We start from the raw sequence: 12670 nt of genomic DNA on the forward strand, positions 1-12670 counted from the left end.
TAACAAGAATAGACAAAATGTGTCGATACCAGGCATCCTTTTATCCAAGTTATCCACTTAGATTCAATGCCCATGTGCCTCTTGATCTCAGTAAGAAAATCTCATTCAACCTTATCATACACTTTTTCGAAGTCCAACTTCAATAAAACACCTTTAGACTCTAAGTGAGCCACAGAATGAATAACTTCCTGAACCTTGAGAATACCGTCCATAATCTGTCTGTCTTTGATAAAAGCAGTTTGAGGGCATTCTACCACAAAATGGAGCACTTTCCTTAATCTATTAACCAAAACTTTGGATAGAATCTTATAAAGGGTAGAAAGCAGGCTAATTGGTTGAATATCCCGCAAAGACTCCACCATTGGCTTCTTAAGGATCAAGACTATAAAGGTGGAGTTGATGGAATTGCTTATAAAAGTCATCACGATAAAATTGCTAAAACCAATGAAGTAAATCGGATTTAACTACTTCCAAGAAGTCTTGGAAAATGGGCAAGGGATAACCATTCGGTGTTAGAGATTTATCTTGAGGAAGGCCAAAAACAACATGTCTCACTTATTCTATAGAAAAGGCACCTTCTAACTCTGATGCTTCCAATGATGGAATTTGCTTGAAGGGAAAATCCTCTAGGGAGAAAGGAAGACGGGGCTCAGAAGAAAAAGAACCATAAAAGTGATTGGCAATAGCATCCTCCATTGCAGCTAGGCTGTCATTATCCACCCCGAGAATTGATAAATCACCCAGGTAGTTCTGTCTGTGTTTGGCATTGGCAATAGCCGGGAAATATTTGGTGTTGTTATCTCCCTCCTTCACCCATTTGGATCGAGAGCGTTGGAACTAGAACTTCTTCCTTACTGAGAAAGTCTGCCTCTGCCAGGTTGTTCTTGAGTACCACTACTATTAAACTGAGCTTCAAACATACTTCCTGTATTTTATTCAAGAGAATTAAGGATATCAATGGCCCCAGAGGTAATGCTAATTGACTCAGCCAAGGAGCCAAATGTCAATTTGCTCTAGGATCTCAGCCTAGTCTTAGGATTTTTTAGTTTGCACAACAGGATAAAGCCAGGCCATCTAACAATTGTCTCATCATGCCAAACTGAGGCTACGATGTCTTTTAAAGAAGGTTCCTCCAACCACATGAGTTCAAAACAAAAAGGCATAGGACCTCTATAGGGTGCCTCAGTGTCTAACAGTAAAGGCCAATGGTCCGACGTGATATGAGATAAGGCATTTATAGAAACTTTTGGCAAATGCAACTCCCAATCTTGTATAACAAGCACCCTATCAATTTTAGACATTTGTAAATGCGTGAATGAATTGTTACTCCAAGTGAAATTAGTGTCATTTATCTGCGAGTCCATCGCTCTCTATAAATAGGGGTTTGTCCTCCCCATTTTGCATAATTATCCCACTCACTTTCTCTCTCAATTCTTTCTCTCTATAATTCTCTACCATCTTTCTCTCTCTAAATTCATGCCCATTTTCTCTCTCTATTTTGAGGCAGCTTTGGTGCTCTGTAAGCTCTCTTATTCTATGCAATAATAGGCGAGATTACCATTGCGATTTTCAGCTTAGAATTATTTTGCCCGAGCTGCCTTCTTGCACATGAGTACAGTCTTGAGTGAACGTTGTTCAGTGTCCACCATTATTTGTTTGTATTTTCATAAAACTTCCTCTCCTATAATCAATGGGAAAGGTTTCTATATTCCCCTTACTGTATGGAAGATATATATTCCCTCATCTAGTCATGCAATGTTGATCAATTGAGCCACTGACAGCTTGATCTAGATCTAACGCTTTAGAGCATTTTATTTTTAATTTTTTTTAAAAAAAGTATATGAATATGAAATTTAGTACGTGCCATCATCTCAATGGGAACACTCGCAAAATAATATTAAGAAATATTTTGATAAAATAAAATAACTAAAATACCTCTGAAACTTTTAAAGGCATTTTGGTCATTTTATTTTATTGAGAATTTGTTTTTATATTTTTTACATATGCGAGTTTAAGAGAGGAATGGAAAATATTATAGAGACATGAAATTGTCATTGGGGACATCTCAGTCATCTATTCAAAATTGACAGTTAGATAGGGAGAATCATATAAATTATATACATTAAGATAAGTATAAAAAGCTTGCCCATAATCTATAGGTTTGGGTTAATATAACAAAATCGTAATTCATATGGGATTAAGATTAACCGTTTGTCCTTATGTCTTAATGGCCTATATACACACACGTGTGATGGGAGTCACATGAGGTCCTTGGCATCAACTTGTGGGGTTGCATGAGGCATTGTGAGGCCTATGAGGCTATGAGTAAGAGAACCGTAAGTCTCGTCCTAGAGAGAGAAGGACATCATGTAGTGCATCAGTAAGAGAGAGAGTATCAAGCGATCCGGGGGGTAAACTTGACAAAAAAAAATTAAGTTGATTGTCAAAAAAGAGAGAGAGTGTGTATTGTGTGACTACAAGAACCGCGTGATAGACCACAACAAAAAGAGAGGATGACTATGGGAATTGAGAGATATGACCACCGCATTGTGGACATAAGTCTATCATCTACTTTAGTATGTTTTGTAACACATTAAAAATTATTGTCTCTCTAACTCTGGTATGCACGTCCACACATGATTCGGGTACGCGTGAGATTTTATTTTTGTGTTTTTTATTATGCATGGTTGCTCATTGTGCACATGAGTTATCAGCTGGAATAGGGGATGAGCTACGAGAATGAGACGAATACTATAACTTTGGTTAAAAAAATTGAGAATATTCCTATAAAATTTTGTGGCATTCAATTAAGAAAAAAGATTATATAATTGGAGGCTCTAACCCATCAAATTAGATTGCAACTCAAAAATTTTACTAGAAGAGGTGGTTTTGATCTCAAAATATCCTCAAATTGATCATCTTGACCTTAAGATGTATGGTCATGAGAAAAAAATGGGTATCAAGTTTTGGAAATAGTACTACCTTGTAATACATTTATGGACTGTCAATTTTCAATGTTTTCATATATATGTCGATCTACATTATTTTTTAAGCTTTAAATTTTATAATTAAAAATAAAAATATATTTTAAGGCTATCACAATTATTTTTTATATTGAAACCACATTTCTCGATACTAGTTAAAGGTGTGCTTTACTTTGATTGTTTTAGAGCATTGCCTTTATACAAACCGCCCCTCCAATTAAAACACAAGGCTAACTATGTCAATTCCTAAAAAAGGTCAACGACCATTTTGGCCACAATTCTGAAATCGGTGCCCATTCGTTTCTAAAACTCGTCATGGGAAGTGCCTTCTTGAATCGAAGGACTCGGTTGCTGGAGTCCACAAGCGCAGGTCGAGCTGAGACTCTCGAGCCAAACTTGATCGGCCACAACGGCTTCTGACTCGTTGTTCCTATGCCAAGTCCATTGGGCATCGGTGTTGTTGAACATGGTGAGCATCCCGTGCCCAAAGCTTGCTTCACGAAACATCGAGAGAGAAGAAACAGGCTTCTTGAAGCTTCATCAGAGACAAACAAAGCAAAGGGGTCAATATGATAATATAACTTTGTTATTTATTTATGGGTGTGGTTATTATAAGGTTGCAACCTTAAACAATCCAATTGAGGAGCACCTCCAAATTTTATCATAATATATAATTTTGTTTTAAAATATTTTTAAGATTATGTTAAAATCTATTTTTATATCTAATTAGAAACTTTTAAACTCTAAAAATAGTTAAAATCAAGTAGATCTATAAACATACAAATTTTTTTGAAAATGGACGGTCTAGATAATGTGTTGCAAGATGCATTATTTCTAATACTCAATTTCTTTTTTTTTCACATTCATACATCTTAATGTCAAGATGATCAATTAGATGATTTTTCAACATAAACATAACCTTATAGATTTTTGAGGTGCATCCATAATTCTACAATTTAAGGTTGAAACCTTTTATAGACTTTTTCTTTTATTTATTTATTTATAACATTATAACTTAAGTGACCATAAATTGGAAGGGATTACAAAGAAAAAGGATATCTCGGGTCTAGTTCTATTTGACCTTGACTCGTAGTTTGGGTCCGGGTTTAACTTGGATCCTATTAGGTAGGGGTTGGGTCCTGGTCAGATCTAATTCAATATATATTAGTATTAAATACATTTAAGTAATATTAACTATATATTATAAAATATCTAAAATATTTTTTTTATGTGTTTTTATTTATAGACCGACACCTAACCTGGTGGATTGGGTCCTAGTCCAATTCACTTATAACCGACGTGGATTCGGGTCTAATTTCGGCCCCGACCCATTCCCACCCCCAAGAACTCATAATCTTAATGAAGTCTTCAATTCTTTAGCATAATATTTAACTTTTTGAAGTTTGGACAAACATTTGCTTGCTATTTCAAGTTTTAGATTCTGCCGAAAGTGTGAAAATGAATGTGTGAAACAAATGATTAAAGTCAAAAGATATTCTACTCCCTCGAGAGTAGAATGAGCATCTACTCTCTCAGGTAAAACTCCTACCCATAATTAAATTTTAGGAACCCAAATTTTGGGGAAATAACCTCTTCAACCCATAGACTAATCTCAATATTATTTTGTTTTTCTAATTATATCCTCTTTGCACTCGAAAAAAAAAAATGCCTCGAGATTTAATAGAGACCTCTTTACAAGTTTTAGATTGTGGGATTAAAAAACTGAAATTTTAAATTTTTTTTTTAAGAATAATCATCTATTAATTCTTAAGTGGTTCCGGATTGAAAAAATCCTCCTTTGTTAGTCCTTTGAAAAATAAACTACGCTCCCGATGGAGCATACTATACCAGCCCTAGATTAAATCCTAATTACCTCAAAGCAAGCCCCTCGCGGTTGCCTCCGTCCCCAATTGTAATATGTACAGGACCACAAGGATTAGCCTCATTGTTGCTGACCCTCGTCTGAGTAGAAACCATGAATGTTAGTCACCTTGTACACTCTTTCTAATTAGCAATTGACTTATGAGGAGCCATTATAAAAAAATAGTACAACCGCGTATCAAATCTCACTAAAATTTGCAGTTTTGGTAGTAGAAACTTTCAAATTGATCATCTCGATTTTAGCCATTTATAGATGAGAAAAAAAAAAAAAAAAATTCAAAACCCTAAACAAAGGTATGTTATAACACATTTTGTCTATTAAGTGTTCACATATTAGTGTTATTTGTACCCTTTTCTACCAATTTTAAAATAAGTAGTGGAAGTAGATTCTAGACTAGGTTTTGACGTGAGGCTTACCTTTTTTTTATAAGATCTAAGGATAGTTTCGTCATTTTACTTTCCTATTGGGCCTCTATAGCATACTACAAAAGAAAGTGTTTGGTCAGCATAAGGTCTAGGCTATACTTTAAAAGTAAGGTATTGCCTAAATCTATAATTGTGGTACTGGAAATCCCTATGGTGCAATAAAGTTATGTTTTTGGGACTGATTGTAAAATTTAAAGCTGAAAATCTTGTGCAAGTTTGGATCCTTGAGCACTTGAAAATTGACGGTTTAAAAAATATATTCCAATAAGAAAAGGTTCATATATTTTTTCTACAACATAGAAGATCTATGCTTCCCCTACCATCCAGCCGTCCAATTTTGATCAAGAGAGCCACTCACCGCTTGATCTTAGATCCGACATTTCAAAGTATTTTATTTTTAGTTTTTTTATACAAATTGTATGAATATGAAATTCTGTACGTGTCATCTTCTCATTGGAGCGCACCTATAAAAAATATTAAAAATAAGTTTTCAAATAAAATATAATGGGCAAAATACCCCTTGAAACTTTCAACGGTATTTTGGTCACGTTATTTTATCGAAAATATTTTTTTAAAATTTTTTGGCTAGTGCGAGTTTAATAGAGGATTGGATGTATAAAATTTGGTGTCAATTTGTTTATACAAAAAAAATAAAAAATAAAATAGTGTAGAGATGTGACATTATGATTGGGACAATCTTAGCTCTTCATTCAAAATATACGGTTGGATAAAAGGAAGTATATAAATTTTACGTTGTAGGAGAAGCACACAAAGCTTGCCCATTGCAATATACACTGGCTTTAAGGTTTGGAATTCTTTTTACCTTTACTTAGATCCATAATTTAAGGTGAAAGATGTTCAAATTGAGGGTTTTCAAGTACCAAAACGCAAAAAAAATTTGTTAGTGCTTTCAAAGTGCAGCCTTGTAGACTTTTTCACATAAAAGATAAAATTAGTGTATAGTATACTCTCGTAGGAGCACACTATAAGCTTGCCCCCTCAGGTAACCCGAATCCGACCCATGACCCCAAGGGTAGACCTGATGCGGTTCTGGGTATGAGTCCAAAAATTGGACCCGGCGGGTCAGGTCCGGATCTGGGTCCAGGTCCCACATGATATTTTCGGGTCTTGATCTGTGTCCGGTGAATTCAGTTCTGATTGGGTCCGATTCCGGATCCCAACCGTACTCAGACCCGACCGAAACTATTGCCACCCCTAAAGTGTTTGATGGTTTTTTGGGAGAGAGAGAACTCACAAAACGCTCGTACGAGTGGACGTGCCCTGCAAAGACCACATCAACCCTTGCTTCAAAGAGCAAACTCTCCATGGCTTTCCTCATGCTCTCCCCTTCCCCTTGATGGGCCACATTTGTACTATACCATGGAGCATGAATCAATGCAATGAGCCATGGCGTCCTCTTCCTATCAACCTTAGCCAAATCAGATCGAAGCCATTGATACTGAGCTGATCCTTGATTGAAGTCAGTGTAAGAACCCAACATAAGAACATGAACACCTGAGACTTCAAATGAGTAGTACAAATTGGAGTTGGAGCCACTCTCTTGAAATGGCATGAGCCATCTTGAGTTGTAGGCCTTGAAGGCCTGGAGGTTGAGGAAAGGGATAGGAATGGATTCGATCTCGTGGTTGCCCTGGGTAACCATCCAGGGTCGGGAGCTCGCGAGTGGCTCGACAAAGCGGCCGAATGAATCCCAAAGCGGTTGTTGGCCATCTGCATAGGAGAGGTCGCCTGGTAGGAGCAAGACATCGTAGTCTGTTCGCTTCACGTGTTCTAGTGTTGATGAGGTCCATTCCGTTTGTCCCAGGTCACCTTAAATTGAGAATAGCAGAGAGACAGAGAATGTTTTAGAGATGCATGGTAATTTGCCCTACTTTATTGTTGTTGAGTAGGAAACCAAATTTTTTGGGATTGTCGATAAAAGGGTCATTTATCTTTTATACATAGAAATATCAAGTATTTTTAATCATTAGATGTTAAATTGAATGGCTTGGAGTGAGTCATGAAGTCTGTGAACTCGTTTTTGGAACTTTGTGTCTATTCAACTAAACTCTTACAACTACCCATTTCAAATTTAAGGGACATGAATGATTGTGACCTCCAGTACAAAAGATAAATAATCTTTTCGTAGACGATCTCTTTTTTTAAAAAAAATAAAATAAAAAATCATATGCCTAAAAATATTAACGTCCAAAAATTGGATGCAAACTATCATATTTTTGGATAACTAGATCCAAGTGTTAAGATCTCTAAATCCTTTTTTTTTTTTCAAATTATCATTTGCTGTCTTTAAGTGAATCCCAAATTTTCACACTAAAAACTCTTCCTAGGTAGTTTCTTTACCCAAGGGAGCATGTGTATAGTATGCTCCTGAGAGCATAGCATACATTTATAATATGTGAAGAGTTAAGTGTGATTTGGGTTCAAAGTTGATTTACCAAACTATTATGATCGAAATTTTTTTAATGAAAGAGGAGTTTGATACTTAAAATGCAAAACTCACTTTTCACTCTAAATAATGGGTACAAATAATGGGTACAACACTTGAAGTGCCGAACATAATATCGAATCAAATTATATATTTCTTAAAAAATAAAACCAAATTCTATTTAAAAAATAAATTATTAATGTGCTGGGTCTGTGGACTCATATATTTTTCCTTTTTTGGAATTGGTCTCTAGGTTACAGTGGATACATCCCCAATTTTTTGAGTCCTAAAAATATCTCTAATATAATTTTTGCCTGAGGGAGCAAATAGATAGTTTTTTCCTGCGGGAGCATGAAATCATTTGGATACTTTATGAAGGGAACGACGCATGTTGATTTCCGTACGTACAGAAACTGAATCAAAATTGAAAGCATCGGGGACCATGGTTTTTAACATGTGAGAAGTAGCAAAGGATTTCATGTCGTTTTGTGCAAGCTGGGGACCATGCCTTTTAAGTTTGCAAATTTCGTCACGGATCCAGTCAAGTGATTTTTTAATGTGAATAGAATTTGATGAAAATATAACTGATTCTTAAATTATTTAAACTTTTACCGGTATTTAATTATTCCACCTTATCAAATGTATTTTTATGGATTTTTAAAATAAAATTAAAACATCATCTCTTAAGTATATATTTTCTCTTTTTAACAATAACCACAGGCTAATTGGCTCATATCCTCATTGCGTGTTAAAAATAACAAAAGAGTAGAACAATAAAACAATTAACCGAATTGCATGTTAAAAATAACATAGAGCAGAACAATTAACCGAAAGATGTGTGATAGCCGAATTATAAACCATCCATTTTTTAAATAGTTTAAAAACTAGTTTTTTGAAAATGTTAGTAAGGTGGTGTTAGTGGGAGCAAAAACCACATCGTGGTGATTAGGTTGTGGGGTTGCCACCACTATAATCCCAGCCCCTTTCTCGAATCAAGTTAGACTTGAAATGCATTGCAATGAATGTTAAAGAAACAATCTTTTCATATGCTTGAGTGTTTTAGTGCAATATAACTTAATCATGGTAGAGGAGGTATAAATGGTAGAAAAAAGTTTATATAAGGCGTCAGCCTTGTATTATTGAAATAAGTTGCACACCAAAGACCCATTGGAAAAAGTTGTCCTGATGATACAAAACCTTCAAATTCATCCTTTCAACTTCGAGATGTATGGATGTTAAAAAAAGAAAAAAATCAATTAATGAAAATAGTATATCTTGTGACGTTTTGTCTAGACACACCACAAGTTTCAAAATTTTTAATTGCTTCTAGATCTACTTGATTTACATCATTTTTAGATCTAACAATTTTGTAATTAGAGGTCACAATAAATATTTACGCTATCGTAATACTTTTTTTGTTTGTTAACGGTAACGTACAACTTATCATTGATTCAAATGTAAAATACAAGATTTCAAACAAAAACACAAGATTACATAAACGAAATATCCAACAGAAAAAAAATATAGACTCCTACTTTGTCGAGAACATCTAAACTGCATCTTTCGGCATGTTTTTAGAGTGTACCTTACTTCAATGGAATAAAGTAGGCACCTAATAAAACCCCCACCCTAAATTGTAAAAAGGGAATTCACAAACAAACAAAGTATGGCATTTACGTAACAGAAAAAAGCATCTATAACGTGATAACAACTAGAGCCTTTGGCGTGACAACTGCGTTTGCGTTTTCCTAAGATATGCTTTTTTTTAAGTGGTTAAAAATAAAGTGATTGTGAGCACAAAAAAAATAATTTACTTGGTGAGGAGTTCAGTTAAGTTCGTTAAAGTAATTAAGTAATAATATAATTCGTCTTATTTCGTATTTTTCTTGCACTGAAAATTTAAAATCACGCAAGTGATTCACATACGCAATGTCAAGGACAAAAAAGCAAAAAAAAAAAAAAAAACCACCAAACTCCAAAAACTTGAAAAAAAAAAAAAAAAAAAAAGGGCCAAATTTTACTGCAAATAGCAAGCAGTGTAGGAAAGCACGAGTCGGCACGGGAGGTCCTAGGCTAGAAAGTGTTTTAAAAAATAAAAAAAAATATGTTTAATTATAAAGTTAAACAAAACACATCTAAAAGAGGTTAAAAAATAGTAAAAACTGGATTCTAAAAAAAAAATCAATTTGTGATTGGGGCTATTTTAAAAATAATCCAAAAATATAAAAATATAAAAATAAGTATTAGGCCAAAAAGAACTTCTCAATTTTCGCCAAAATGATAGAAAATATAAACAACAAAATATTACAAATAAAATTTCTTACTTTTAAAATTTATATATAAAGATATATATATTTAAAATTGTTTCCTAAGATCCCGAGCTTGACCACCAAGCGCGGAACACTTAGGCTCACTAGAGTTACTCGGGCTAGTATAGGTTGGCCCGCCAAAGTAGTCGAACACCGATAGCAACTAAGATTCCCCCATAAAACAAACCAAAAAAAATGAAAAAAAGAAAGAAAGAAAAGGACACAGTTTCGATGAGTCCATGTAGAAATGAGGCGACTTGAGAAATAGGTAAATTTTGATTCATTTACATCGAGAAAGAGACGATGGACTTCTTACCTGCAACGGCGAAGACGACAGGGAAAGCAGGTGGTGGTGTCTTGAAAGTGAATTCAGGGCCGGTACCACCACAACGATAGTAGTAAATGGTGTCTGGATCCAACGGTCCGATTTTGACGTGGTGGATCTTGGGTGAGGAATAGAAGAAGTAGTGGTAGGATGTGGTGTCTCCCTTTGCTGAATTAACATATTTGCCTGCTGATGTCCCGTACTCAACCATTGAAGCCACATGAGATGACTCAGTCACCCACGATATTCTTGCACCATCTTTTCCTGCCAGAGAAACATGCACCTAGAGAGAGACCATATTCAATAAATCGATTGTGCAAGATTTTAATATCCAGATATTATTTCTGTTGTAGTTGTCATGTCTGTTCACATCGATAATCAATAATAATCTCAATGTTTTTGGTTTAATTTTTCTTGCTATTTTTTAAGTAATCATGGAGTATGGCACACGGTATTTCCCATAGAGTAAAACAGTAGAAGCATGCTTGAAAGAAAATGTAGAGAGAGAGACCATATTCAATAAATCGATACTAGATAATAATCTCGACGCTTGAAGGGAGCTTTTGATGTAGTATATTCCAAGAAGCATTCTAAATTTCAGTCACAAAAAAGCAAAAAATAAAACCAAAAAACTCAGGGCTGGTTTTCTTTTCTCCTAAACTTCGACACAATATCTGTCTAAACCCAAAATCAGATCTCCGCCATTGAAACCACAAACGCTTCATGGAAAAATCCAAAACTCAGTTGATGTTTTCGTCGAAATTTTCATGTAATCTTCTTACCTGTTGAGGATGCGACTCACTATGCCTGTGTTGTGTATGGATAATAGGGCGAGGTGGTGGTCGCACATATGAAGAAGCTTCACATAGGAGGAGATCAATACAGAAGATGATGAAACAAAACCAGGTCTTCTCCATTCTTGCTTTCTTTCATTTAATCTCTCTGTTGCCTGGTTATAAACTTGCGTACTAATTTATAGAAGAATTCAAATGAAAAAGAAAAAAAAAAACATACAAAGAGATTGATAAGAAGAAAATTGTTTTCTAAGGAATTTTGAAGCGTGAAGAAATTGGTCGGCTCCAAGAATCCAGTGAATGAAGAGATGACACGTGTACGCTTAATCCCGCAACCCATGCTGCTAAAGTCTGTCCTTTCACTATCACTAGCGACGAAATTTCGCCGATATTTTTACGCTGTTTTATGGAACTTTGCCCAAGTTTATCTAGTGAACATGCAAGTATTTATTTGAACTTTGAAGAGTAATATACATACGGAAATACAAATTGAGCTGATTTTGGGCGAAAATTATGGTACGGATATACTAAATGAGCTAATTTTGGACAAAAATTATGAGGAGGGTCGGTTAATCCTCAATTTTTTTATTTTTTTAAATTGTTTTTTTTTTGTCCAAAGATGCTATTGTCCAACCCCTATTTATTTTTTACTCAAAACGTTTTTCGAATTAGGGTTGTACCCCAAGTTTTAGGACATTACTCAATTGTCTTAGGATGCCATCCTCACACGGCCTTTACTTAAGAGTGAAGAAATGGGAGGTCTAAAGATAAGACCCTGGACCACTCCCTAAATTGAGTGAGCTAATGAACAAAACTCAGTTCTGGAGGGCTCCGAGGTTCCCATCCTTAGACCGCTCATACTCTCATTTAGTAATGAAGAAATGGATTGTTCGAGGATAGGAATCTCGGATCCCTCCTTGAATTGACTGGGCACTCCCTAAAACTTGGGGCACAACCCTATTTCAAAATATGTTTTTTAAAAAAATTAAAAAGCGGTCAGAGGATGCATCATGGGACAGCGGGGTAATTTTGAAAAAAAAAAAATTAAAAACATGTGGTTGACTGATCTTCCATGTAGTTTCTGACCAAAATTGACCCATTTCGTATTTTCTTTTTTGGAAAAATTACAAAAAAAAAAAAAAAATCCTCAAGACCACACTTTCTATGCAACTTACCCCAACCTAATTTTTTCTCTCAGTTTTTTCCCCAAAACAAACTTTCTATGCAAATACCCCCAAAGGGAAAACGTTCATTTTTTTAAACTAAAATGCCCTTCCCGTACATAAGAATCATTTTGGATAAATTTGACATTGACTTTTGGACCCAATAGCACATGGACAAAGTTTACCATCACATTGCCGGAGCGCACAAGTGCCGGACCGCCCTTTGCATCTGCCCGACCGCCGTTTGCAACTGCCGGACTGCCCTTTTCAATTGTCGGACAACACTTTACACAGTACTTAAGCGCTACTGCCAGACCGGATTTCATATAGTGTTGGAGCCCT

General features: G+C 35.3%; 1 protein-coding gene across 2 annotated transcripts; it reads right to left on the minus strand.

The window, feature by feature from the left end:
- Window positions 1-3085: 3085 nt before the first annotated feature.
- On the minus strand, window positions 3086-11318 carry LOC18441311 (purple acid phosphatase 22). 2 transcript variants are annotated; one of them, XM_006851429.4, is made up of 5 exons: window positions 11154-11318; window positions 10363-10654; window positions 6547-7121; window positions 4858-4946; window positions 3086-3519 (listed from the first exon to the last, which is right to left on the minus strand). In XM_006851429.4, the coding sequence occupies exons 1-5, from the start codon at window positions 11286-11288 to the stop codon at window positions 3288-3290; spliced, it is 1323 nt and encodes a 440-aa protein (XP_006851492.1). In that variant the 5' UTR covers window positions 11289-11318; the 3' UTR covers window positions 3086-3287. The 2 variants fall into 2 exon arrangements, with proteins under 2 accessions (XP_006851492.1, XP_088708143.1); XM_088852017.1 differs by lacking the exon at window positions 4858-4946.
- Between the last annotated feature and the right edge of the window lie 1352 nt (window positions 11319-12670).

This window comes from Amborella trichopoda, chromosome 11, assembly GCF_054954075.1.
Source record: "Amborella trichopoda isolate Santa Cruz 75 chromosome 11, AtrichopodaSantaCruz75HAP2 v2.0, whole genome shotgun sequence".
Classification (NCBI taxonomy): domain Eukaryota; kingdom Viridiplantae; phylum Streptophyta; class Magnoliopsida; order Amborellales; family Amborellaceae; genus Amborella; species Amborella trichopoda.

What these genes read in the sequence shown, in the direction of transcription:
- LOC18441311 (XM_006851429.4), bottom strand. Translation starts at nt 11,288, where the DNA reads ATGGAGAAGACCTGGTTTTGTTTCATCATCTTCTGTATTGATCTCCTC. An exon ending in GTGAGTCGCATCCTCAACAG is followed by an intron (nt 10,655 to 11,153) that starts GTAAGAAGATTA and finishes GTCTCTCTCTAG; the next exon opens with GTGCATGTTTCTCTGGCAGG. An exon ending in TCCACTCGTACGAGCGTTTT is followed by an intron (nt 4,947 to 6,546) that starts GTGAGTTCTCTC and finishes GTTTCTACTCAG; the next exon opens with ACGAGGGTCAGCAACAATGA.